This window comes from Lichenostomus cassidix, chromosome 5 (genome assembly GCF_008360975.1).
Source record: "Lichenostomus cassidix isolate B80296 chromosome 5, HeHo_3.0, whole genome shotgun sequence".
Classification (NCBI taxonomy): Eukaryota; Metazoa; Chordata; class Aves; order Passeriformes; family Meliphagidae; genus Lichenostomus; species Lichenostomus cassidix.
The window spans coordinates 50,591,081-50,618,538 of NC_139486.1; the positions used below are offsets into that span (position 1 = coordinate 50,591,081).

Genomic DNA, 27,458 nt, shown 5'->3' on the forward strand with positions numbered 1-27,458 from the left:
GCATGATGCCAAGTTAGGGACTCCTTAACCTTTTCTCACTGAATGATGCCACCTTTCCTCACCTTTCCACCACCTGTGTGATGCCCCTGTGTAGGGCCATGCACAACTCCCTGATGACCACAGTGTCTGAACTTGAAGACACAGCGGGGTTTTCTACTTACACAGGAAGAAATGGTCAGACAGAAGCACCAAGGACAGCCAAAAGAAGAAATAAACAGAGTCACTTTCAGATGGAAAACAGACAGAAGAAAGCACTGCACTTTACCCAGGAATTTTTGTAATCCCATTAAAACGCCTGGCTAGAGTAGAGGCACTCCTCTGGGAGAGGAGGAAGAAGTTGCTGTCTGGAGGATGGTAAGTGCTAGAGACAGAGCTTCAGATTTGCATACACCCTCCTTTGACCAGTCACTGCCTCATATCCTCAGCAAATGTGCTCCCTCCAACACAGGGCCTATTTTCTGACTGGTGTTGCACTAGGACTGCAAGAAGTCTCTGAAACCAGGAGGTCTGCATCTCCCCCAAAACCATTTTTACCCCAGGTTAGTTTCACTCTTCACAGCAGGCTTAGTCCCAGTTTGCACTTTGCTTGAGAGCAGCATCTTTCCAGATGTAGCAATGCTGAATTAGTGTCAACATTCTTTCCAGAACCATCATTCCAAATAGACTCATACCCCTCACAGCACAAGGGCACACTCTTAAATGTGGTAAGTAACAGGCAGCACTACAACAAATGCTGTAAACAGTAATAACATGAAATCTTTAGTAGACTTCTTGCATCTGCTGGTAGAGAGTTTGTTTTTCATGTAAGACAAAGCAGTGAGCGTGTGTAAATTATGCTCATGTCAAGTGTTAAAATGCAATAATGCACCACCCAAGAATTAGGCTAGGGTTAGGGTTGAGAGATCTAGAGAGCCTGGAGCTCCAGGCACACTGGTGCTGGAAAGAGCCTCCCAAGGCCATCGTGAGAAGGCCCTAACATGGCTGCCCCTCTGTCTTTCTCAGCTGGAGAACCCAGGTACTCTGCATAGAAATGACTGCTTTGCTATGTATTTTGTACTAAAATCAGTAACCTAATAATCAAAGTAAAACTGAATGGGCTCTTACACACCCTCATCACAGGAGCTCTTACATGTTGCTATTTGGAATCAGCAATTCATATTTCCCACAGAAAGCCAAGACCAAAGGGAACAGAGGATCTTCCTCACTCACATCAGATGAATGCCTGCGATGAAGCCCAAACATACCACCTAGAATGGAGTCCAAGCTCAGTCCCAGCAGCAGTCAGAGCCATGATACACAAACAACAGAACTAACTGTCCACTCCCTATCCAGCCTGGATATTGCTTGCTCTACATGTGCTGGACCAGGAGCCTCATCTGTGGACAAAATTCCTGTAGCACTTCCATCTCAGGACACTCCAAACTCCTTTGTGCACTACTTCAATACAAAAAGCTAAGATGAGGCCTTTACAAACAGAATTTCTTCCTTCTCGTAATTTGTGCTTTGAAGCAACACAGAAAAATGTCACAGTCTAAACCTGGTTTCTGGTGAAGAACCTGGTCTAGTGGAAGGTATCACTGCCCATGGCAGAGATTTGGAGCTAGATGATCCCCTAGAGATCCCTTTCAACTCAAACCATTCTATACTTCTATTGCTCCATGATTTGCCAATGCAACAGCTCTCTTCCTCCAGATGTTTTGTCCTATTTCTCTAATTCTGTCCTCTAGAGTTGCCAGCACAGGACAGAAATCTCTGCCACTTACATTCTGGGGAAATCCCTGCTGGGAAGTGTGAGGTGTGGTTTGAAAACTGGCCCAGGCAGCATCTGACATTTCCTCACTGAGGTCACCTTCACAGGGAGAAGTTGACTTTGGCTGGAGCACTGTGTGTTCTGGCTAACCCAACTGGCAGACAAAATCCCAGGGACTCCTGGCAGGGTGAACCAGAGCAGCCTGAGGCTGCAGTCCTATATTCAAGAAAGCCTGGGGCAGAGACACTGAGTCCAGTGCAGAGCCCAACCCTCAGTGCCCCCATAAAAGTCTGAGCCAGCTTACAGGGAGGTTGGTGCCAAGGCTCCTGTATGAAAGGGAAATCCAGCTTGTTCAGAACAGCGTCTTCTGTGACACTGCCAAACCCCACAGGATCTCGGGTCCAGTGTTAGTCATGCTGCTGGTGGTAGTACACATTTATGGGGCCTGTTGTTGAGGCTCTGCCATTTACTGCTTTGTTCATTCAAGAAATTCAAGTTGGCTTAATCTGATCGTGTTAATAGATCTAAATATGGACATAAAGAACTTGAGCATACATAAGCACAATGAATATGAGTCTCTCATTCATTCCTGCATAGTACACGGTAAATTGCCAGTGCAGCCCTTTCAGCTTACTAACATCTTTAGACTTGGCCTCACAAAGATTACACTCCTCACTCAGCAATTCAACCTCCTTCTAATACTTTTAAAACAGAGGAAAGGTCAAGACCCCTAGAGAAGATGCCAAAGATTGAATGGTTGGCCCTGAAAGCAGACAAACTGCAACAGCCAGCAAAGCAAAGAGGCCATGCCAACAGTGGTGCTCTCAAGGAAGTACAGTTTCTGTTCTGGCATCCACAGCACCCAAACACACACACAATGCACATCCCTGCAAGGCAACAGCAAGTATCTGCTTGGAAAGGGTCTTTGCTACTTGGCACTTTTTCAAAATTTCTTAGTACTGTGGCTTTTTTTAGGATTCCCTCACCCTTCTGATTATTATGGAAAAATAAAATCACTGGAGCCCAGGCTCCCACACTTACAGGGCCCCTGGAAGCTGAAACAGCTAAAAGCTGGAATATACTGGGTGATACTTTGTTTCCTTTCTAACAAGAAAGAACTTTTCCCCCAAACCACAGTAAGCACACACCCGGAAATGAGCATTTTGCAAGGCTGAAATCTCAACATCGAGCATTATTTAAATTTGTAGGGCTTTTTAATGTTCATCACACATTTGATCCTAACAGTTCAAGTGATTTTCTATCAGAACATTTTTTTTCCACTTCAACATGGAAAACTGCCCCTCCAAATATAAGCACTGCTTGTTATTTTGAGGCAGTGAGGCAAAACATACAGCACATAGACCACATTTGGCTTGCTTAGCAGATGTCTACAGATCACTTGATGTTAATTTCAACATAAAAGCTATTATATTTCTGGCCTCGCCCTATTAGTTGTTAAATAATTATTTATGCTTGGCAGATAAATTTGAGGAACCTTGAATAAAGCCCATCAACCCTACTAAACTAACCATATTTGACACAACAGTTTTCACTCACAGAAGACCCAAGATGCAATGTTTGTTGCCTATATGATTCTGTTTTACAACCTAAAAGGTAATCCCATATTTACATTTAAATGTAGACTGCATATAGGATGTGTTCCAATGCTACTTCACAGGCAAACAATGAGTTTGTTTGGTTCACTGACATTTGCAACTATACTATAGTCAGTTTCAGTTCAGCACTGAGTTTATCTAAATCTCGTCTTCACAATTCTGGCACTAGTTAATATGTTTTTCCATAGGTGTTTTGCCTATCTACTTTGGCTGTACTTGTCACTGGTTAAGCACTGGTGTGCTGCAACCTCAATGGCTACAAAGCTAAACAATAACTGGAAATATAGACTTCCTTTAATTAATACTTTTAAGCAGCTAACTCAACTTACAGGAGTGCTATTTATACACATTCAAAACTGCAGTTGTTGTGTATTCTGCTTGAATGGTTTGTAAATTCCAAATAGCCCATCTACAACAAAACTTGGAAAAGATCTGGAGTGCAAAGCCCTGTAGGAAGGGCTTTCAACCAAGGCTTTGGACATTCATATGCTGTTGTCTGAAGAAATTTAGTTGATGTGCTGTCCTTTGAAAGCACATTTTAGTGTAATTATATGTTTTTATCCTTAACAGACAAGACAGAATTTAAAGATTTGGAAAAAATAAGGAATTTGAACATTCCACTGAGGAGAACTCATTCAATATGTCTATTTCTATTCCATCTGTCTAGTTAAAGGAACACAGCTTCACTATTATCATAGTACATTATGTCTGCATTTAAGTTTATGTGCAGTTTATGATTTTGTGCCATAAATGAAAATTAGTGATGCAAAAAGGAGCAAAAGAAATTCACATTGCTTTCAGCATACTGCACTTCCTGCCCTAAAAGCTGCATGGCGTTGCTTTGCATCATTGACAAAATAAACTCACTAAAGTTACTAAGATGCTATCAGCTGATTTTGGTGGACATTGAACAGACCCCTTTTGCCCTAAGAAAGAGCCAGGAAAGAAAGCCAAGTTCCTCCATTCCTCTCGATACCTCCATTTCAGGCTGCCCTGCAGCTACAGCACTTACTCATCTCTCAGCCCTGTGATGAGTCCTGTCTACACCTGACCTTTGCACATGGAGATTTTAATCCTGGGTTAAAAATGTACAACGAGAGCTGTGGGCTGCATTTCACGGCTGCATCCAGGGGGTAGAGGTCATGGCCAAGAGCAGGCTTTATTGTAGGGTTGGTGTTACAATTTTTATTAATGACAAGCCAATTTCTCTCCACTGATGTCTGTGATAATGCAATGTATCCTTGAACATCGTGTCAAAGTAGCAAAGGCGAGCAACTGGTGAGGCAGAAAAAATGAGGAGAAAATGCAGTAAATAAAATCATGTACATAAAATAATGCTTGTTAAACGCTTGCCTTTTTGGCATATGAATTTGAAGTTATTATTGGCTTTGCTTGTCAATAACACATACCTGCTTGTGAAATACAAACTGCCCAGCTGGCCAATACAGCAGGGTTTCATATGCAGGCAAATTTCCCTTAGTTTCACATGCTAGCAGGTTCCCTTAGTTTGGTTATCTAGAAGCAAACGAAAACATGTAGAGACTATGCAGCTCATGGAGGAAGACAGCACCCTCACTAGAGCAGGGAAGCAGAGTCACTAAAAACAACATTAGCCCTACATGTGACATTAACCTAGACAGATCTCTTCTCGTGCACACTTTTTTCCTCTGTGTTGGAATAGTGTTGCAGCTCTGAGAGAAATTCTGCAATGTCAGCAGTTTCTGGGATGAGCTTTTAAGATCTTCAATTGCTATGAGTTTCATTAACAGCTGACACCATTGCTCAGTCATTCCTAGGTTGCTTGCAGCATTTTCATTTTTAAACATTGTTAATCATACCTTGCTCTGTGAATAATAGCAATAAATCAAAACCATAGAGAGATATACTTTCACAACAGAACCACTAGGAAACAAAAAATTATGCTGGTGTTGATCCCCGCTATCCCCTGGACTTACTTAAGAAGAGGTCAGTTCAGTCCTGAAGAAGACATCCTAGCCATGGGAAGCCAAGGACTGGATAACTGCAGTTGAGTGTTTTCTCTGACTGTGGTACTGGCCAGTCAATGAAAATGGCCTATAAGCAGGGTTTCAGTAGGTCTAGCAGTGCAGTTATTACACATTTTGTTTTGAAGAACTGTGTATTTAACCTGCCAGGGCCTCAGTTAGGCTGTCCTTGTAATTCCAGGGCACCTATTACTACCTTTGACATGATCTGGGTTCTAAGGAGAGGCCATTCTCAGACAATCACCTGCTGAAAATAGAAATGACAAAGAAATATCTGTTATATGCAAAATACGCAGAGAGGCAAAATTTCCTGCAGATAATTCGGTTCAATAATTTCTGTCAGATTATTAAAAAGTCTGACTTTATATATTTGTTTCTGGTGCAGCTTGTTTTTCTTAGGTAGGCATCCTAACAGGTGCTTTTTTTCTAAAAGAAATACTCCAGTGTAAATCAGGGGTGTCCATAACTTCAAGTGCTGTGGCAAGGTTTAATAACAAACTGGATTACCTGGACATGGGTATCTTTCAAATTCCACTACCATTAATAGCTATACTTGGACATAGTAACTTCAGCACAGATTGCAGCAGTAACACCCACATTCTCACTATTTAACTGCAAATCAAAAAGAATTCAGCAACAATTTCATTTTTCACCAAAAAAAGCAAAATCTTTACTTAACCAATTTCCTTGCCTGCTTTTTTTAACAAAAGACTCTAGTTACAGGTTAGAGGCATACCTTATTTTCATACCTCCAGGGTTCTAAGGTTACACAAGGACTAGTGTATATGCAGATTGGCTCTCCTATGGATTTTTTTTGTTGTTCTTGCTTTTGACCAAACAAGGGATAACTGTTACCAGCTCCTTCACTATTTCCTCATTTCAGTAACAATGCATGTGCCCTGATAAGTATTCAGCCACAGCAGTGCCTGCTTTGAGAAACAAAGCTGCTCTCTCCTATCTTCTGAAATTGATTTGAGGACGTTTACACCTCAGCCCAAACATTTGTGGCTACAGTTCCACCCCCACACGCTCATACTCCGTGTTTGCAAATGCAAGAACTTGGGTTTAAGCACAACACGGTCTCGCAGTGTATCCAAGTCTCTAGACTTTTATGCCCTACATACACTGTGGAATTTCCACTGTGCATACAAAATTATTCATGACAGAAACATTGAAGGACCATCCTCCCCCCTCCCTCTATGAATACTAATGAGAAACATAGCAAGAGGTTTTCTTTTGCTTCCCAATCAAAGTGAGGAAAGGAAATTTTAAACCATGTTTTGGGGGAGGGAAAGGGAAAGTCACTGCAAAATGTTGAAGACCAGGGGTGCAAGTACATACTTGTATTAACATCTCCCATCTCTGGAGCTGCAGTAATTTGCATGACATTATCTACCTGGCATGTTGCTATGGTTATCACCATACATAAGTAATTACCAGGGCAAATTGCACATACAGCGCACGGATTCATGCTGTCAGATGCAAAGGATCTTTTTATACACTTGAAAATGTACATGTTAAAAAAAACCCACTAATCACAAAGATTCCTGAAAAGATAAAAACTTCAGAAGTGCTCCAAAACTGTTGTTAACTAGGCTTATTGACACCCTAAGGACCAACTCAGACCAGTCCAAGTGAACAAGATTCTGCACAGGCTCAGTGGAACATCAGTAGAAACAGTCACCAGTAGTAGTAAGCAGAAACCAATCTAAGCAGACACCAATCAGTAGAAGTCCCTGCCAAAGAGTTTACAGTACAAGCAGATGAGAAAGACAAAGAGAAGTTGTGTATCATACAGAGCACATGAGGCTGTCAGCCTTATAGATAGCATAGGCCATGTTTATTTTGGGTAGATCATGTCATGAGACTTTCTTCTGTCAACTAGGTACAAAAGGATGAATTGAAGAAAAGGAGGAGGGAGTGATGTAGACTACACCCAAGCTAAGAAAAAGACAAGAGATATGGGGTGTGATGAAGCAGCTAGGCAGGGCAAGCCAACACCAAGTCAAATCAAAGTGGTTCTCTGAAAGTTCCCCTATTTCCTCTCCTGCAAAGTTTCTGTTGCTATCTGTAGGCTGGGATCTGATTGTGCTCTGAGCTCTTTCCTACAAGAGCTGAGACAAAAGTTACAGTCCATCCAGTGTTGTACACCCAAGCTGAAGGGAGCAATTAACACCCAGCAGAACTGGGATATAAGTACAAATACAGGGTATCTAATACCAGATCATACAAAGTAAATTAGACATTAAAAGTTCATTCTGAAATACTGATACTGTTACATTTCCAATAAAATACAGCTGCACTGTAAAGAAACAGCTTGAGCTGCAGTCTATTGGTGTTAATGAAAACTTTTCAACAAGTTTGAAGATGTTCTGTGTCCTCAGGAAAAGACAAAGCTTTAAAAAAGAGTGCTGATACTGTGACCTGAATAAACCACATCAGGCTAACTGCAATGTAAAATATAATTCTGAAAAGCACAAAATACATTTCTATAATTTAATTTGAGGTGGCATACACAAGTCTCATATCGATCCAAACCAACCATATTTTCTATCTACAGAGAAATATTGTAATTATTTCAGATTTACAAGAGTATAGTTGAACTGAGGAGAAAAAATGTTACATTTTCCATTTGTAGCTTCTCTTAAAAACAAGTTATTTTGTTTACTTTGAAATCATCTGCTTCTCTCAGATATGTATTTTTACCTCCTAATAGCACTAATACTGTAATTCCATCAAGTATTTTGACTACTTTTGCGGATAGAACTAGAAAAGCATAGTGATAGAGATGTGCTCTGAGAAGAGTTTTGCTGCTGAAAGTGTGACAAGAGCAGGTAATATCCAGCAGGCAGTGAGAAAGCACAGCATCCCTTAGGGATCAATGCCATAGCCTCAGAGAAGTCACAATGATGGCCAGAAATCCTGACTAAAGATGCAAGATATGTGTATCCCCATTAGGACAAAGGCAGAGTGAAGACAAAGACAAATGTGAAACAAGTCGTCTCAGGCTTTATACAGGTAACTGGATGCCCACAATGACAGGAGTATTGTAACTCTATTTCATACAAAGTAGTTTTTTGGCTATAAATATATCAGTGAAAGGGAAAGTAAATATGTGAAGAGGAAAATGCAAGATGGAAAAAGTGAGATAAATATCGTTAGATTCAGGGGGAAAAATGCTATAAACAGTAAGCAAAGCTCTTTGATTTGCACTGTTTTCCAGCCCATAAAATCCTAATATCAGCCAGCATTTCATTAAAAGCTTATAAACTACCCAGCATGCCTACTCCTGCATAAATGTATTGCTAAAAAACATTGTCAGTGTTGCAGACCTGGTATTTTGCAATGTTTCAAAGAAAACTTATTTGTATAAAACTTAGATGCATTATTGAAAGAGGTGTAGATGGTGAAAACAGCACCATAAACTCTAAACTAATTAATCATTCAAGAGCAGTAAGTTTCTCTCAGCAGAGATGTTCAAAGCAGTATCTCTTAGCCAGAAAATACAAATATATTAAGAAACAGGCATTGTGGATAAAGGATTTAAGAGAAAACTACCATTTTGTGAATTGACTAAAAGGAGTAGAAGCCATGTGTTCACAGAGAATGGATAGTTCAAGGTCACGATAGCCCAATGGCAAAATCTGTAAATGTTAATTGGAGTGATACAAAGATCTGGCAATGCTAAGACTGACCAGATCAACAATTTTTTGACTGAATATGCAGCCTATTCTCAGCATTAAAGTCTAAGACTTCAGCCCTCTAAGGACAAGTAATGGCAATATCATTCCTTTTCCACAAGAAGTCATATTGGATCAATCAAATCTTTATTGTTATTACCAGTGGTCTCGAACCAAGTCTAGAGGGATCAGAACATTCACAATTTCCTGTCTTTCATAAGATCACTGCATTTCAGGGCTCGCTCTCACTGGAACCCAAACACAAGGCAAAATTAAAATGTTCCGACGGGCAGAACCCATATCCCTGAGGCAAACCCTACCAGTGTCTGGAGGCTTTCCAGTGAACGACCATGTAGGCACTTAGCCCATTCCGCACTGCTGTTACTGTAGCTTTCCTCACAGAAGTGCCTCCGAATTGTTCTGACAACAAAACACACAGATTCATTTCCCACATCCCTCAACTTCATATCCCTCTGCTACTAAGATCAAGCATGAAGCTGATGTTTGATTACAACACTAATGGGGTGAATGGGCAGTAAAGCCTACCTGTTACCCATGCAAATGACTCGTCTCTTAAATAGCAGCACACTCCAGCACTTGCAGATATGGAAGCTAAAAATTCAGTACCTCAGCACAATCCCACCTCTGGAATAAGATGAAAAACAATACTATAAACGTAGGAATCAGAGACATGAATATTAGAAGACTGAGAAACAAAAAGAACCATATCTTTATTATTGCGCAAATAATATTGTACTGCAAATGTTAAGCAAAACTACGTTTTGAAGGTATGTGCTTAATAACAAACAAACCAACCCGAACGCAATAGGAGGATTACATTTCACTAGCTTTGGAAATTCAAACACAGCTGGTCTGATCAGCTGAGCCGTTTTCAAGCTGCCACATGCACATCACAGCTCTCACCAAACAGCACTGAAGCAGTTGCTCAGCTGTGGATGCACAAATACCCCCAGAGGACAGACTGTCCAGGCCTACAGGGCAGCTCACGTCACTGAGCTGAAGAGGGTGCATTAGTGTTCCTCTCTAATTAAGTAATGAACAAACATATTTGACTGTTTAAATGTTTGAAATCTGCTGTTGTTGCCAGTGGTTCTGAGGTAAACCAGCACTAGCCCTGCATGGCTCTCATTTACTCTTTGCACAAGTCACACAAGGCAGAAAAGAGCACACATGGAAATCTCCAAAGCCACATTTCTGTGGTCGTTACAACTAAATCCTCTACCAGACAAAGCTCAGCTACGCATGAGGTTTAGGTCAAAAGGAGTTCTACAAGTGTAATAACAGCACAAGGGGAAGCTGTGGTCTGGTGCAGCAGCTTGCACGTCGGTGTTAGTGGTACACCCAAAGGCCACATCAGACATGGTTTATGTAGCCTGTGGGCTGGGCTGACAAACCAGTTGCTGCAATTTGGAACATGTAACACCCTCAGGTCCAAAGTAACAATGGACATACCAGCCCTGCTGATGGTGCATAGTTCACCACTGGACCCCTTAGCAACAGGGTCATTACCCTTGCAATGTACTGCATGCAATGATAATCCTCTCTGTATACTCTTTCTCGAGTTGTGAACTAAGTGTGTAACATAGGAAAAGGAATCCTACTGCATATTTCAATTACCTCTGCCTAGAGAATTTTACAACCGTGAACAAAATAAATTGTAATTCAAGCAAAACAAAACAAAACCTTTTTATTTGCTGTATGGTTTGGGCTTCCTTTCCCCTGCATTTTCAGGATCCCAAGTTCACTTTTCTCACAGTGACAGTGGCCCTATAATAATAAATATCCTTTGAGAAAGTGCGGACGACTTTTTTTCCCACGTTTTTGGGGTATCAACACTCAAGACAGCGTGGAGGGGATTTTTGGTTGGTTGGTTGAGATTTTTTTATAGCCGTACTATTACTTGCCACAAAAAGAAAAAAAATCACACTTTTGCCTTTCCCAACCGATTGAGGATGACAGCAGAAACCATCATCAACTTGGCTCTCTGGATGAGCGGACAGCAGCGGCGGGACAGCCCCGAGGCACTGATTCGAGCTGCCGCGCTGTTTATGGGGCTGAGCTCGGGGCGCTCCGGCGATGGCCGAGCAGAGCGGCTCCTCCGCTGCCCGCGGCCCTGCCGGCCGGGCCCCCGTGCGGACGTGGCGCGGCCGGGCCGGGCGCGCTGCCAATGGCTGGGCCGGGGGCGGAGCGGGCCCGGGGCGGGGCGGTGCCGGGTCGGGCGGGCAGGGGAGCGGAGCGGAGCGGGGCTGCGACAGCCGGGCCGGCGGGACATGGCGGGCGGCGGGGCGACCGGGGCGCTGCTGCTGCTGCTGCTGGCGGCGGGCGCGCTGGGCAAGCCCACGGCGCGGCAGGAGCGGGCCCGGCCCGGAGCCGCGCAGCACGAGGACCGGCCCGGCTTCCAGTACGACCACGAGGCCTTCCTGGGCAAGGAAGAGGCGCGGAGCTTCGACCAGCTCAGCCCGGAGGAGAGCCGCGAGCGCCTGGGGTGAGCGCCCGGCCCGGCGGGAGACGTGGCAGGGGGAGGGCCCGGCGTGGAGGGAGGCGGCCTGGGGCTGTCCGGGTGTCCGAGGGGGCTGCGGGACCCTTCCCACCCTGCGGGTCGAACCTCTGGGTTTCGACTTCTCTCGCACCCCGCTGGTTTTGCAAAGGAGCAGCCAACAATTCATGGCTTTGGTGTTTTTCTCTCCTGCCTGTTCTGGCCCCACAGCAGTAAGCCTCGTGGAGGGAGCTGCTGTATGTACGTGGTGCTGTGCCCGGTGTTGGACCCGCAGCCGGAGGGCTTTGCTGCTGCAGCTCCCTACCTCTGAGACACTTACCCACACCGTGTCAGTGTGAACCGACTTTAAACCATTCCTTCTCTACAGCTACGTTTACAAGTCCACTGGAAGCATCTCCCCACAGCTTTTCCACTTGTGACTTTACTCACAGTATTTCAGTTGCTCTTACTTCCATGCTGCTCTTTATGCCAAGAACAGAGACTATGCCTTACTTTACTGCTTCTCCCTCCTTTACACCTAGAAGAAGGCAGATTACTAAGCAGAACTAAATTTAATAGGAGTTAAAGAAGGATCCTTTAATGTAACTACTACAAAGAAGATTGCTTCAAATATCTTCACAATCTCACCTTGCCTTCCTTTCCATATGGAGTGGTACTTGCTAATTTTCTGTCTAGTCCCATCATAAGCAGCATTACTGTACTCTCACTGAGTAACCTCTTGATCCTTCTGATAGCTGTCGCTACTATTTATATGTGTCTCAGTGAGTATACAGATATAGTGGTTACCAGAAATTACTGACTTCATCGTCATTGTTCAAGAAGGAGCAAAAGAAACAACCATCTTCTCAATGTACATGATCTATGACCTAGAGTCTCACGAGTTGTACCACTGAAATTGACATGCCCTCTTGATACTGGTCTTACCAATAGATAATTACCACTTAACAGAATGGATAATACAGTCAGAGATATGATTTAACAATAGAGCTGGTTTTAAACAGTTTCTACAAATGCTAACTCAGCAAGAAAAGAAGTTTAACTTCCAGTGATCTCACTGAGTGCCCCTTGGAGCAGTGACATGAAGGTACAGCCTCAGTCAATAACCTTTTAAATGGAGGTGACTGAAGTGGCCCTCTGAGGACCAAAAGCACATTGTGGGATGAGCACTATGCATCAGAACATCATGGATATGGTTCCTGGGAGGCCTGTGGGAAAGTTTGGTAACTTTCAGCATTTCCCACCCTTGTAATTTTGGGTAGCATACTAGGAGGTAAAGAAAGGATTTGAAAAACATTTTGTGGCTTAATAATCAGATATACTGAACCCCCTCCCCCCAGTTTTGTTATGGGCAACTTCTACAGTGGGTTGCAAATAGAGTCACTTCTCAGCATTGATTGTCTTCTAGAAAGAAGACAGATTTAATTAAAAGCTATTTTTAAATGATTTCTGGGAGAAAACAGAAACTCTGCTGCTCTAATCAAAGTGGATGTAGCTGTTTTTACAAGTCATTTTACCTTGCTTAGGAAGGATGGCAGCACATTGTTCATCACAATAAAAGTAAAAAGTAAAGTCCATACAATAGCTTTTTACCTGTGCCTTTGGGAGCCTGTAGGCAAGACTGTTTCATTGTCCTCATCTTCAGCTAAGAAGGAGAGTGAAACAGTGCACATGGATGCAATGAACCTATAAAAACAGATGAAAAGGAAGAGACATGAAACATCTTCTGGTAAACAGTCCAGACTTAACTGTTTTCTGTTCCTGACTTCTTTCGTGTTAAAAACTGCCAAGAGCTACTAGCATAATCATTAAATACATTAACAGTAGAAAAACATACCAGATAAACAAATGAAATTAAATTCACTGGAGGAAAATCTGTGGACAAAAACAGTCCATCATGCAGGGAAAGGGGCCATTGGCAATCAATTCCCCATGAGATTGATACAAAAGAGAAAAGGTTTTCTAGTCAGTTGATTCATACTTTACTAATTTGGAAAGGAAATTCAGCATCCCGTTTTTGCTCCATAGCTCAGAAATAGCATGCTTATAACTTCAATCTGATACTTTCAGACTCACACAAGATTGCTGGAAGTTCAGCAGAAGCTGCTGCTGTTATTTCAGTACCCACTTTTGTAACTAAGGCTTGGTAAGAGACCTTGCTTCACTACTTGTGCAGTTCCAGCTGGCCAAAGAGTTCTCTTTTTGTGGAGAATCATGATGTTGAATTGAAAAGAATGCATATAAGTGCACATCTTTGCCCTGTTTTCTTTAGCTGCCTGGAGATTTAGGGAACTTACCTGTTGAATGTCAAGTCAGGATTTAGACACATCAGCTCCTGCTCTTACCCCTTCATTCCAATGGCACGTCAGTATTCCAAAGGCATGGGGTGAGCTGGCCACACAGCAAGGTGCAGTGCAACTGCAGACAGGCCACCCCTGCACCTCGTGAGCAGGGTGAAGGGTGCTGATGTACCCAAAGCCAATCTGGATGTGCCAGAGAGCCGTGGTGCCCCAGTTCCAAAAGCAGGGACAGAAGCCAGTTTTACTAGCTCAGCCCCAAAACGGTGGAGTTTATCAATTGCAGAGAATGTAAATTGTAGAGAAAGCATTGTCCCTTTTTTTTTAGCTGCAGCTGTGCACAGAATGTTTCAAAGATGAAAGTGTCCCTGGGAGTACACCAGGACCTCTCGCTCCTGCTGATTTCAACAGTGCTTGAGGCTGGCAGCTTCACACACAACAGGGGTTTATATCCCAGCTGCTGGCAATGAATAGAAACCTGCTGCAGGCTTGATACTGCTTTAGTGAGTAACAGGCATGCCTGGCAACACCAGCAACACTGGTTTCCACTGGGAAAGAAAAGAAACAAGTGGAGGGACAAGCATGGAAGGGGAGACTGTACGTGGTGTACATCCCCAGCATTACACAGTCATATAACTCGCTCCACCCTGAGGTCAGTCTGCTGGAAAGCCAGAGGAGAAACTGCAGGTGTCCACCAGGTCCTAGATATTTGCCCTGGTTGCCTCCAGCAAGTTTGAGTACAGGCTTTCTCCTGAAGAGAAATTGGTGTCTCCTTTGAGCCAGCATAGCCACTCCCTTTAGGCATTGAAGAGCAGGTCCCCCTAAGATAGGAGACACAACCTAAGAAAGCCAGGTATTCTCTATTCACTAATTTTCATTGTGCAAGTTCCCTTTGAATTATTCACAGCAGTGTTGAATAACGAATAGAGACATATCCCTTAAGATGATGTGTAAAATGTAGGAAAGCCTGAACCAGTAGGACAGCTTTATGAGTTTGGGGCACTCCATTTTTGTGGAAAATCAGGGCCAGATAAAGATTACTAAAATTGGCCTGACATGCAGTTTGGTTTTCTGCCAGCTTTTAAAGATGCTGATCTCTTTTTACAGGAAGATTGTGGATAGAATAGATGACGACAAAGATGGCTATATCACAACAGAGGAATTAAAAACCTGGATTAAACGTGTACAGAAACGCTACATCTATGAAAATGTGGCTAAAGTTTGGAAAGACTATGATCTAAACAAGGATGATAAAATTGCCTGGGAAGAATACAAACAAGCCACATACGGTTATTATCTAGGTAAGAGAACAGCTTCAGATTGTATGATCAAGGATTTTTGAGATTATAAAATATGAGTTCTTGCCTTACAGTCACAGCAGGAGTTTGGTGTCAGATGTAGGACTCTTGAAGCTCACATTCAATTTTAGAGACGCTCAGAGGTCAAAAGCACTTTTTAGTTATTTATTGCATCCCTTTGCACATGGGTCATCAGCACACAGAAGGTTTTGTAGAGGTGTCATGAAACGTACTGACACAGCTGAATTAAAGTCTCCTTCAGTTAGAAATATGTTATTTTTTAACACTAAAATGCGTAGTTTAATTAAAAAATAATATATTGTGTAATTAACTGTATTTGTGAATTTAGTCTCTAAAATCTTAAGTCTAGATGTTAAAAATTTAGTCTGTCTAAGCTATAGCAAAGTTATTGATTAAAATCAGTCTTGCAGAATAACATGCTTCACACTGTGATCAACTGCAAATGAAAATCCTTAACAAATCAGGCAAAAGAAACATTTATTAAAAAATATACCTTAATACCCCCCACCCCCCTCCATGTTCCCTTTGCTTTTATAAGTTAATGAAGGGAGAGGAGGAGAAGAGATCACTTAAGCTAAAGGGCAATACTGACAGAGCAACAAATCAGTATTAATTGACCATTTATACTTACTGGGAATGAGAAGACAATATTTACCTACCACAGAGGCAGTTTCTGGAGCGAGCTTCCTGTCGCAGTAATAATTCCAAAGTCTACCTTAGATTAAAATGAAGTCTGTTACATTCATGGAAGGAAATAGTTGACACTCAGTCCCTGCATTATCCCTGGAACCTTTCTCAGCCCTTTGTCTTTGCTGCCTGTAAGCCCCAAGATTTGGAGAGCAGCGCTGTGGGCTTGTGTTAATGAATACTTCAAATTCCCATCTGTAATTCCTGACCTGGTCCTTTTCACCTGTATTTGTCTCCCAACATGTGAATTGTGAAATTGTTATGAGTATTTTTCATTTCTAAAGTCAGTTTAATGATCCTATTTTAAAAATTATATCAAATACCATTCCTTTTATGCCACTGAACACCCTGAAAAAATGTCATTGTTTTAAACTGAAAATAATTGTTAGGTTCCCTGTAGCAGAGGCGTAGTACTGAGATAATTTCAGTCAGTCTGCCACCACCTGAAACCACATTTCCTTGGTTTGCTCATTTCTTGAAACTGAAAAGTTGTGTGGATCATACTGACTCTTAAAGAAGAAGAAAACTCTGTGAATGAAGTCTACCCCAAATATTGCCTAAGTGGTGCTTGTAAAGGCAGGTAGAAAAAAATCTGTCAGGGATAATATACAAAATACTACAAAATCCATTATTCTGGATTGCAACAAGAGGCTTGCTGAGAAATTTACCTCTGCTACTGTCACCTTTAAAAATCAAACCAAGTACTTGACCCCTGAATTCAAAACTTCACAGTTTAAAACTTCACAGGAAAGAGAAGTTCTGTTTAGAACAACAGCTATTCTGGCAATAAACCTTCGTATTGCTAGCCTCAAACAGTTTTGTTTTGCTAATATCTTTTGAAGGAAAACACTTCTGAGATCATCTTGATTCATTTGCAGAAAATCCAGAAGAATTCCAAGATGCAACTGATCAGCACAGTTTTAAGAAAATGCTGCCCAGAGATGAAAGACGATTCAAAGCTGCAGATCGGGATGGAGACTTGGCTGCCACTCGTGAAGAATTCACTGCTTTCCTTCACCCAGAGGAGTTTGAGCACATGAAAAACATTGTTGTCTTAGTAAGCAAAGCAAAATCAATGCCATTGTTTCTAGTTTTATGGATGAACTTTGAAGTCTTCTCTAACCTTTTCAAGGCAGGGTTAGAAAGAGACTCACATATAATAGCTAAATGGGGAACAGAAACGGATGCCTTTCATGGTATTCACTTGATTTAAAACTCTCAATATAAGACAGACTTGTTAAGTGCACTTAGACAGCTCCTAAATGGAATCAAAAAACAATCTTGGGGCATGGACTTAAACCAAAATAAAAGGAGGGTGTGCTGACATGCAGCAGCTTAGTGTTCCATGCAGGCTCATATCTGCCCCTGACTTAAGCAGATCATCATACAGAGAATTTTTTTCAACATGAAAGGATGTTTGTATTCACTGTATAAACAAGTCACGCTGGACTTAATGAGACTTCATTCACTTATGTACAAGGGCAGGTCAAGGACTCAGAACATTAAATGATCTAAAGACAGGTAGTCAGAACTCTTAGTCTTTTGATTACTTTCATGTAAAATTGTTTTCCAGGAAACCTTAGAAGACATAGACAAAAATGAGGATGGTTTTGTGGATCAAGATGAATATATTGGTAAGTGTTGATATTTCTCTCAAATTTGCAGCAGCATTAACAACCCAGAGATGAACAGTTCTGTGTTCCAGTTCAACTATTTTACACCAACCATCCAAATCAAAAAATTCAATTTAATTTTAGGCAGACAGCATCATAACTAGGAGAAGGTTCTTCACACTTTGCACCACAAAATTCTCCTTTTTCTAATTTAACTCAGCTAAGAGTTATATGAGAACAGAAAAAGAGAACCTGGAATAATATTTTTCATGGCACGAGTATTCTCTGTATATCACACCATGTTAACTGTTGTTTGAAGGCTTTGTTTAGAAATGCAGGAGGATCAGAAGATGAATTAGTCTTTTCTCAAGTTTGGATGGTTCTCAAATATCCAAAATAGCTGGGAAGGACACATTGCAAAAAGAGACAATTCACCTTGTTCCTAACTGGTTTTTTCCTAATTTAATTAGTAAGTAAAGCCTATACGTCTGTACCGATGATACCATTACATTTTGATGAGTTTTAAATACAGAAAGTAGCACCAAGAAAGCATTAGTGCAAAGTTGGATGAGTCTTTCTGTTTCTAGTGGTGCTATAAAGATCACTTCCCATAGAATCAGGAACAATATACACACGTTAATTAATGGCGGGGGGTTCTGTTCCTTGTAAATTATATTTAGCCCAGAAAGTGAATGCTATTCATCTATGACTGAAATAACAGAGCAGCATAATTTCCACAGTAATTTCAGTTCATTCAGTGACATTACCTACATATAATTATAAGGTAATTGTCAACATTTGTTACCATGTGAATGCTGGTTTTTCTTGTCTTCTATAGATAGGAACATAGAATGTTCTAGTCACGATCACCCCACATTGGCAAGGATGATAAAAATCAAATTGACAGGACATGTCAGTTGCTTCAAATAAACAATATAATTTGCACTTTAAAAAATGAAAAAAGAAAGTGAATGTGTTGTCTGAAGTTTTCTTCATGAGTTGAAAAAACTATGCTTAAAATATTCCTACTTTCCTTTTTCAGATGTAATTTTGTTTTAATTTTGATGAAGTTGGGATTAAGAAACCAATAGAAAATTAAATCTCTTCTTTGCTAGTCTATTAGGAACAACAAAAAGAAGTCCAAAAATTTCAGTCTCTAGATTGAGTATTTGTTGGGGAGATTTGCTGAAGCTTACAGAATTATTCCACCCTCCTTTCCCTTCGTTCCTCCTGTTTTGTCTTTTACAGAATTTGGTAGTGTAAATTTTAGATTTACACAAGCAGCAGAGCTAAATACCTATAAAAATGTTGAGCAGAGAGAACTAAATTCTCACTGTGCATGGACAGGTAACAGAGCATTTCAGGGACATTGTGGACAGTGACAATAGTGAATCCCAGCACAGTGTACAGGCTCACAGTGCAGAGTCAGAAGGTTTATTCCTGGCTTTGAATTCGGCATTTATGTTTCCCAGGCAGCCTCTGGCCCTCAGACCATCCACATGGGGTACACTTTTCCTTAGCACATCCTTGAAGATCAAACCCAAAAGGCATTGGAGAGGAGAGGAATAGTTTCACAAAGCAGAATTTAATTCTAAATAGGAAAGTGAAAGTCTTGAGGAATAAGCATTCCTAATGAGCAGGAAAGGATTGGCCAAAGTGACCAGAAGAAGGTTGTGGACACATCATTTGGAAGGCCTGTGATGTAAACAACAGTTACAAATCACTTGGTTTTAATAATCACTGCTACTCTCCTAACTTACTTATGTAGATAGCAGCTGCCACTGTGGCATGGTCCTACCAATGCTTCCAAAATGTAGCACAGGACTGATGTACAGAGCAGCTCATGTGTGTAATCTGCATCCTGTGTCACAAATGGTGCTCCCTCCCAGGTACCAATCTGTGACAAGTGCACTGTGCCTGCGGTTTCTCACAGAATGCACCATGATTCATGACTTCTCCAGGTCTGTCTTTGTGGAAGATTATCTTCTACTGGAATGTGCTACAGCACTGCATGGTTAAAAGAGAACTGATCTACTAAGCTGAATGTCTCTCGCACAGACTTCTCTAAAAGCAGTACGAAAGCATGCTAGTTCCATTTAGCAATTTTTGTTTGCCTAAATTCCCCCTGTGCCTTTTTTCCTTTAATCACTCTCTGCTGGCTGGAGTCTGATCTTATCCACAAAGACATTTGCTGGCAGGGACAAGATAAAATGGCTGAGTTCCTTTCTCTCCATGTGACTGAGCCTAGCACTAAAGCTTATGACTGCTATTTAACCAAAGATCCTTAGAGGATTTGTTCATTCTGAAATTCAGATGATGGCCTTTGAACATGTTCCTCTCTCCTGTTAGCCTCACCAGCAGTATACAGGTATGATACAGGGTAATGTGAGAATGGGCAGAATCACCAGCAGTGAAGAAATAGGCCTGAGAGAAGAAACACACAGCTACTCTATTTATACCCTACATTTGTTTTCTGTTCAAAGAGACACTGTGAAAAGTTCAGCCTCCTCTGTGGAACACTGTACAAATATCTGTAGTTTGTGCATTATTTGCAGAGTAAATACAACTCAAGTAAGACCCTTATTTCTTCTCCAGCTGATATGTTTGCAAATGAAGAGGGTGGACCAGAGCCTGACTGGGTGATTACAGAGCGTGAACAGTTTTCAGATTTCCGTGATCTCAACAAGGATGGAAAGATGGACAAAGATGAGATCCAGCACTGGATCCTCCCCCAAGACTATGATCATGCACTAGCTGAAGCCAGGCACTTAGTCTACGAATCTGATGTAGACAAGGTATGTAGTGTTCCAGTATAGTTTTTAAAGAAGTTACATAAGGTGGTGTGGGTTTTTTTAAATATCAGCTTGCAAGAATTTACTCCTAATAACTTTTCTTTAGAGGCTAGAATTGCCTGTGCATGAATGTTTCCATGCCAGTTTCAGTTGGTAGTGTTAGAATCACAAAGTAAAAGTAGTAAAATATGGTTTAGCAGCTCTATAAGTTCTCCTGGCTTTCATTAGGTGAGATTAAAAAAACTATCATCTTAAACCTGGACATTTTAACCCAGCAAAACCACTTTTTTTCCTTTAAAAGTGGTCATGACTTTTGTATGTTAATATAGACTACAAGAGGAAAATTAAGCTACATTTAGATAGGGGGTAGCAAAGCCACTCTCAGTTCTATAATCGGGCACATACCTTTCACTTAAACACTGGCTCAAATGCGGGACAGTAGATCCCAGATGGTGATCTTCAGAAGTGTAATGCAAGCAAAGTTGGAACCTGAAAAGCCAAAATACTCTTAAACACAGAATGTAAATTGCTAATATAAGCAACCGTCTTCAACAAAGTACAAAAGAGAATTTTCCTTTTTACTGTCAGGAAGATGAACCAAACCACAGGTCAAAACTGTGTACCAGGTAATCCACTGTTAACCTACTGCTTGGCAGTGAGTTCATTACAAAGGACTTTCAGTTAGCAGTTTGACCCAGCTGAAGCCTGTGGGATCTCCTGTCTTCCACTGAAGCCCAAACTTCCCTCATCATGACAGCTACAAAGGATTGCTGAACCTGCAGTCTGCTCCTGTGAAGAACTGCCTGTTTCCCAGGGCTCTTGCAAGTCTGTGCTGGTGTGCCTTTGACTTAGCTTTGAAAATATTCTTACAGAGGTTTTGTTTTCCTTCTACCAGGATCAAAAACTAACGAAAGAAGAGATTCTAGACAACTGGAATATGTTCGTTGGAAGTCAAGCTACTAATTATGGGGAGGACCTCACAAGAAACCATGATGAACTATGATACAATATACCAACCAGTACGCCACACATCTTTCCTCCACTTTACTGAAATCACCGTGTCTATCCCCTTTTAGAGGGAAGATGGGCAAGGGACACTCAAAACTGAATGATTTGCATTAATATTATTTTTAACATGCCAGCTTATTACCTCAGAAACCACGTAGAAATAGCTTTTTTTACTTTTTTTCACATTGTTAAATACAGTATATAATTACTACAGTTTTATTTTTGAAAAAATCAAAAGGTAACTTTTCTGAATAGGTTAGAGCCTGTCATGGGAAAGGCACTTCTAAAAAGCTTAATTTCAAAGATTTTTATAGTGAAATAGTTTCTTCAAATACCCACTTTTACCATAGTGAAATGCACCTAAGATTAGAAAGAAACCTAATGTTTAAACAAACTTAAGTTATTTAGTTGTCTTTTTTAATAGCATGTAACAGTTTAGAGCTAACACTTTGAGCCTCCTATCCAGAGAAGAGTTTGATACCAGCTTTGTCTCCACACAGTTTCTGTCCCAGTTTGGGTCAGTGGTGCTGCAGGAGTGTCCAGCAGCCCCCTGGCTCCTGCTTTACCAGTTCAACATGCACAGGTGGCCCTTCTCCTGACCCCACGGTGCAGGGACAGCATTGGGGCACAACCCCAGCATTCCCAGCCAGGGCTGCAGAGTCCAGCATGGCAGCTGCTCCTTCTGCCAACTGGGTAACTAATGTACAAGTGTTTGTGGGCTGTTGGGTTTGCTGTTTCCTGGGAGGAATTGTGCCACACGGAGCATAATTTATCTCCCGCTTTTCGCACTTTACCCGAGCCATACTCTTGTTCACACAGTGTGAATGGCAGCAGTTCTGTGATGGAGAAAGAATGAGACATATCACCCCTCTGGGCCTTCTGTCTCCTCTGCTGCATAAGAGGACAGATTTTTGTGGCTGAACTTCTGGGTTTGTGTGTATATATGTATAAGTACATGTTATTGAAGCAACTCTAAAGACAGCTCTCCTTCCTAAAAAGGGGGGGATATTTCCACACAGGTGCTTTCTTTTTTACTGTATAATGTGAGTTGTTACATGTATATTTTTATATACCCAACTTAGATAAGTTTGGTTGTTTTTAAATGTACTGCTCTTAAAATAAGTAAAATAAACCAACACTTCTTTTTGATACTGTGAAGGTGCAATAATACTAACACAAATTAGCAGAGATAATGTGAAATCATAAACCAAACCTCTAAAGACAGTCATTCCCAAAGCACTGGGTCGTTGGCAGCTCCTGCAGCACTAGGTGGTCTTTTCCAAAAGCATCTGGACATACAGCACCAACTATGTCTTCTTGACCTCATTAAAAAAAAAAAAAAGCCAAAAAGTTTGGTATACATAGTTACTGTAACTAGAATTTGTTCTGAACACTAATACTCCGATATCAGGGCTCCAACAGAAATGTTCTCTGAGAGGTTCCTGGAAGGTTTTGTGTACAGCATCACACACTAGTCACATAACCAGCTCCAGAGGGGAGCTTTGAGACTTCCAGGATGTGAGACACTTCAGAAGTTCAACACATTTGTGAAAATGATCAGGAGACAATGCAGAGCTGTGACCTCTGTAAACAGTGCCATTTTTAAGAGGTCATAGAAGAACTGTGGTGGAATATTTTACATCTTGCAATTGAAGATAATTAAATCTAGATTGCTAATAAATAAGATAATTAAATCTAGAGTCTGACAGAGATTACATGTGCTTGCTGGCACCACTGCTAAGCTTTTAGGGTGTACTTATGACATTGCCAGCAATGTCTCTGAAAAATCCCTGCTTCTGTCACTAACATACAGTAGGGCAAATGCCATAAAAGTGAACTGGTTTTGATTTTACAGCACCCTCAATTTAAATAAAAGCCTAAATGCAGTGTTATCTGAGAAGCAATAAAATTGTATCTTGGCACATGTGAATGATTATTTTGTTTATGCCTTGGATTTGGAAGGGTTTATTGTACTCAATAATCATGACAATCTTTATCAATCTAACATATTTTACTAACAGATTTTCAGTACTCTCGATATACTCCGATTATCTTCTGCTGTTTCAGGAAACAATACCTTAAAAGACCTCAAAAACCCACTTGTTTCCTGCAAGTGAAACTGCAGCTCAGAGTGGATACTAAGCCAAGGATTTTCACTGAAGCCCAGGGGAAGGTTGTTTGCTCACTCTTGTTGAAATTCAGTGGGAGTTGGGTGCTGACACACTAAGCATTGTTGCCCTCAGCAAAACATGACACTTCCAAATGCACTGTGCACTGTCCCAACAAAAAAAACACATCTGTGCTTTGACAAGCAATCACATTTTCTTCCACATTAATAAGTGAATTTGGAACAGAATTAGCAGCACATAAGAGAAAAATTGTGTTCTCATATTTGTTCTTCATTCCTGTTACTGCTTGGAACACACTGGTATTTTCCAGGATAAAACTATACTTACATGAATAAGAATACTGATATCAGGAGTTGTTCATGCAAACAGTAGCTGAAAATTTAGATCCATAAAAAGCTTTTCCTTTTTTCCCCAAAAGAATGGTACTCTGATGGCATATATAGAATGGTACTCTGATGGCATATATCCAGCTAGGAAAAAGGCAAACATGCCAATTAGAATGAGTTTTAAAGTAATCAAATTATTTATCAATAACGGGCGATGGGGTCATATTAAGATTAGGAGCTCTTTTAACAAAGCAGAATGTAGAAACATTTTTTTTGAGAACGTAAGTATCCCTAAAGTGATTTCATTTTCAAGGCTCCCCTCTTTATGCAGTTCTTCATGGTGGTTCTCTTACCAATATTCAGTAATGGCACAGTACATTCCATACACTAAATTTCCCTTTCAAGCTCAATGCACTATGGAAGAGTAACTCCAAAAGAGACTAGAGCTGCTGGGTTTAAATTTAACACTATTTAAGGAAAGCAAACCTTTGCTAGGGGATATAACTGTTAACATTGTGATTTTTCAAGCCTAAGGTTTCTAATGGGGTTTGACTGTTCCAGAGATAACATTTTTTTTCCTAGGTAACATATTTCAACTCATATTATGAACAAACGTTATAAAATTTTAGTGTAATGTGAAATACTGTAATGTCAGATAGCATTATTTATCTGCTTAATATGACTAAAACCATTAATTGCTGGGGGCCATACTTCATCCCAGCAACATGAAAATCCATTTTGTGCCTATCTTGTCAGTTATTGCCGATTTTCTTAATCAATTGTGACACAGTGAAATTCTTTTGGGAAGCATGTTTATATATTTCCAACTGCAGGTTCTGTATGGTAACTCTTATTACATAGATCCTCCATTAACTCAGTGTTTTCACTATGCCTGTGCCACAATACATCAAAGGTGCATTTTTCCTACTTAGATAGCTGGAATAGCCATTATTATTGCCCATGCAGTTTTAATTATTAGAATTTATGAAATGAGCTAAGTGCCTTATGTTCATTGTCTTATAATTCCATTTAATGATTCAATCAGGTTGAATCTGTCTCCTATTCCAATAAAAAGTACTGTACAGAACTCCCTGAGGAAAGGAGATCACAGTCCGTCCTGCTCTCGTTACACTTACACAAGTGCCTTACAATAGTTGCATAATGCTTTGCTATTTGCAGTGCAGAAGCTGATCTCGATCCCAGTGAAGTTAACATGAACTCCTGGTACTAAGGAGAATAAGAACTAGTCTAAGGCCTTGGCTACCCAAAGGCAAGCAAAACAATGGGGTGGTGGAACTGGAAGTCAGAAATAACCTTATAACCATCAGATCCTGATCTTACTACTACTGAGCACAAACATTTAGGAATTTAGACTGATTTTCATACTCCTGTTGGATAGTTAAGGGTGTAAGTAGTTCATGGAAGACAGCGTGTAACATCTTACTGGTCTGTTGAAGGAACCTTTGGCATTTTATTGAGTGATGGTGGCATCACCCTTTGCAAATGAAATGAGTTTTACAGAGTGACATAAGTATCTACAAAAAAGATTTCATAACTAAAAATTTGACACCTGACTTGGCTTATAATCAAGCACTTGGAAGCATCCACCACTTCTCTTTTCATCACTCCAGTTTAGTGTGTGCTGTATTCCATTCAACGTGTCCAGCAAGGATCATATTAACTATATTCACTAATTACAAGGGAAGAATTTAGGATTATTTTCCACTGAACTTTCAGGCACCAGTAAGGCTGATGTCTCTGAGACTCAAGTGCTGTACAGATTATCCCAGTCACGATGAATTTCAAAGCAACCTCAGAGGAACAAGTTACCAGCTTTCCCCTAGTGTAAAACAGCAAACAAGGGGCACACGTGTATGTGACACAACAGGCAATTTCACACCTGCATTCTGACACTCCACAGGATAAAGTAAAATATCTCCAACAGATGGGAGCGTTTCATCACTATGGCAGTGACAAGAATACAATTATCCTGTGTATGCATTACTATTCCTATTGATAATTAAGGGATATCCATCCTCAGCACAAGTATTTGCTCTGGTAAGGCCAACAGAGCTCTGGAGCTGAGTTTCATATACTACATGTTAGTAATTTTCCTTGTGGAAGAATTTATTGCATAATCATAAAGGGTCCAAAATGGTCTGGTTGGCTAACTTACGAAGTTATAGTATTTTTAAGCGTTTCTTAGTTGGCCTCACATTTGTAAATTTGGCCACATTTGTGGTCTGAAACTACCACATACCTGAAATTCCAGGCCAGCTGTATAAACAAGTCATGACATGATCGTGAATCTGAGTACTAATTAAGGGTGACACATACATTAGCAATGACAATGTTTCATCATATCAACAAGAAATTAGATATGCATCGAGATGCTTAGGAAATACTTTCTTCATATAGGAATAACCAAGCAGCCTTTAAAAAGGACCAATGGGAGTACAAAAAATTAAAAATTAGAGGACACACCTTGAAGTCCTCAGTGAGGCTCCTCCTTGTGGGTCGCATCACAGAAATGTAATTAGAAATGTCATTAGAAATTACAATATTTCAGCATATTAACAGGAATTTAGATATGCATTGAGATGCTTAGGAAATATTTTCTTTATATGGGAATAGCCTGACAGCCTTTAAAAAGGACCAATGGGGGTACAAAAAATTGAATATTAGAAAAGCCTTGAAGTCCTCAGTGAGGCTCCTTGGTGCTTCTGTGGATGGTGTCACAGAAACATGAGTTGATAATCCCACCACTGCAATTCAAGTGAACAAGCTGCTATCAAGGCCAAGGAAGAACTAAGGAAGGGGGAGGAAAAAATCATCATTCTAATTGTAATTCCAAGAACACGATATTCTCAAAACTAGTCAGGACGTACCTTCTGTTTGGATGAAAGTAAGTAAATTTAATGTTTCAGGAAGACAAAAAAAAGGGGTGGCTTTTATCATTAGATTCACTGTAAAATAATAAAGACACACAAAAAATAGTATTGATAGATTGACAGGTTAGATACATCCCTCCCCAAATTACTCCCAGTGACCCCCTCCAGCTTTAAATTCACTGAAGTTCTGACATGGCTTTCACTGCATCACTCAGGGCCTTGGACGCTGGGACACAAAAGGAGGGAATGGTAGTTGAGAACCCATCAAGTGAGAGGTGCAGCAGAATTCAGATCGCTAAAACTTCCTGAAATCTTTACATGGTAACATGTAGATGAGACATTTTTAAATCATAGAAGTAACTTTTTTTAAAGGTGAATTCACAAGGAAATTCCACAGGCAGCATGAATGGAGAGAAAAGAGTGGCTGGAGATGTATCTTAGATTATAACAAAACCAAAAGCTTCTCTCCATTCCTGCTCTTAGTTTAGAAGATTTTGCATCTATTACTTCTCCTGTTTTCTTTCTCTGTCCTTAAGTTTTAATTCAGTTAACAGTACAAGTGTAACATTTCTGGGAACCCCCAAACCTCCCCAAATTTCTGAGAACTTTGAAATGTTTTGTACTAAAGAAATTAAGTTTTCACAGCTATTACATCTGCTTCAAACTGGATACAGCAAAGTATAGTTAAACAATCAATCAAAAAAAACTCCACAAATGCAAGAGACTAAAAATAGTATTATTCCATTACTCCCATATATACTTAGAAACAGAAATATGTCCAACCTGAAACAGATATATTTAGGATTATACTGATTTGGAATACTTAGTTTAC

At 40.6% G+C, this 27,458-nt stretch overlaps 1 protein-coding gene and 1 long non-coding RNA gene across 3 annotated transcripts in view; one reads left to right on the top strand and one right to left on the bottom strand.

Moving 5' to 3' along the window:
- The window catches only part of LOC146436611 (uncharacterized), a 101,732-nt gene extending 80,969 nt beyond the window's left edge, over positions 1–20,763 (bottom strand). For both annotated transcript variants that reach the window (XR_014852722.1, XR_014852721.1), the window contains exons 1-3: positions 20,678–20,763; positions 15,840–15,895; positions 13,158–13,250 (exon numbers count right to left, since the gene is read on the bottom strand). This is a non-coding gene — a long non-coding RNA (uncharacterized LOC146436611). The remainder of the gene's footprint in view (positions 1–13,157; positions 13,251–15,839; positions 15,896–20,677) is intronic.
- Positions 11,277–23,204, top strand: RCN1 (reticulocalbin 1). Its single transcript, XM_085063013.1, has 6 exons — positions 11,277–11,555; positions 14,969–15,162; positions 16,746–16,924; positions 17,441–17,501; positions 20,076–20,275; positions 21,168–23,204. Exons 1-6 carry the CDS (start codon positions 11,341–11,343, stop codon positions 21,273–21,275), a joined length of 957 nt encoding a protein of 318 aa, XP_084919139.1. The 5' UTR covers positions 11,277–11,340; the 3' UTR covers positions 21,276–23,204.
- Positions 23,205–27,458: the final 4,254 nt, after the last annotated feature.

What these genes read in the sequence shown, in the direction of transcription:
- RCN1 (XM_085063013.1), top strand. Translation starts at nt 11,341, where the DNA reads ATGGCGGGCGGCGGGGCGACCGGGGCGCTGCTGCTGCTGCTGCTGGCG. An exon ending in TGAAAAACATTGTTGTCTTA is followed by an intron (nt 16,925 to 17,440) that starts GTAAGCAAAGCA and finishes ATTGTTTTCCAG; the next exon opens with GAAACCTTAGAAGACATAGA. An exon ending in ACGAATCTGATGTAGACAAG is followed by an intron (nt 20,276 to 21,167) that starts GTATGTAGTGTT and finishes TCCTTCTACCAG; the next exon opens with GATCAAAAACTAACGAAAGA.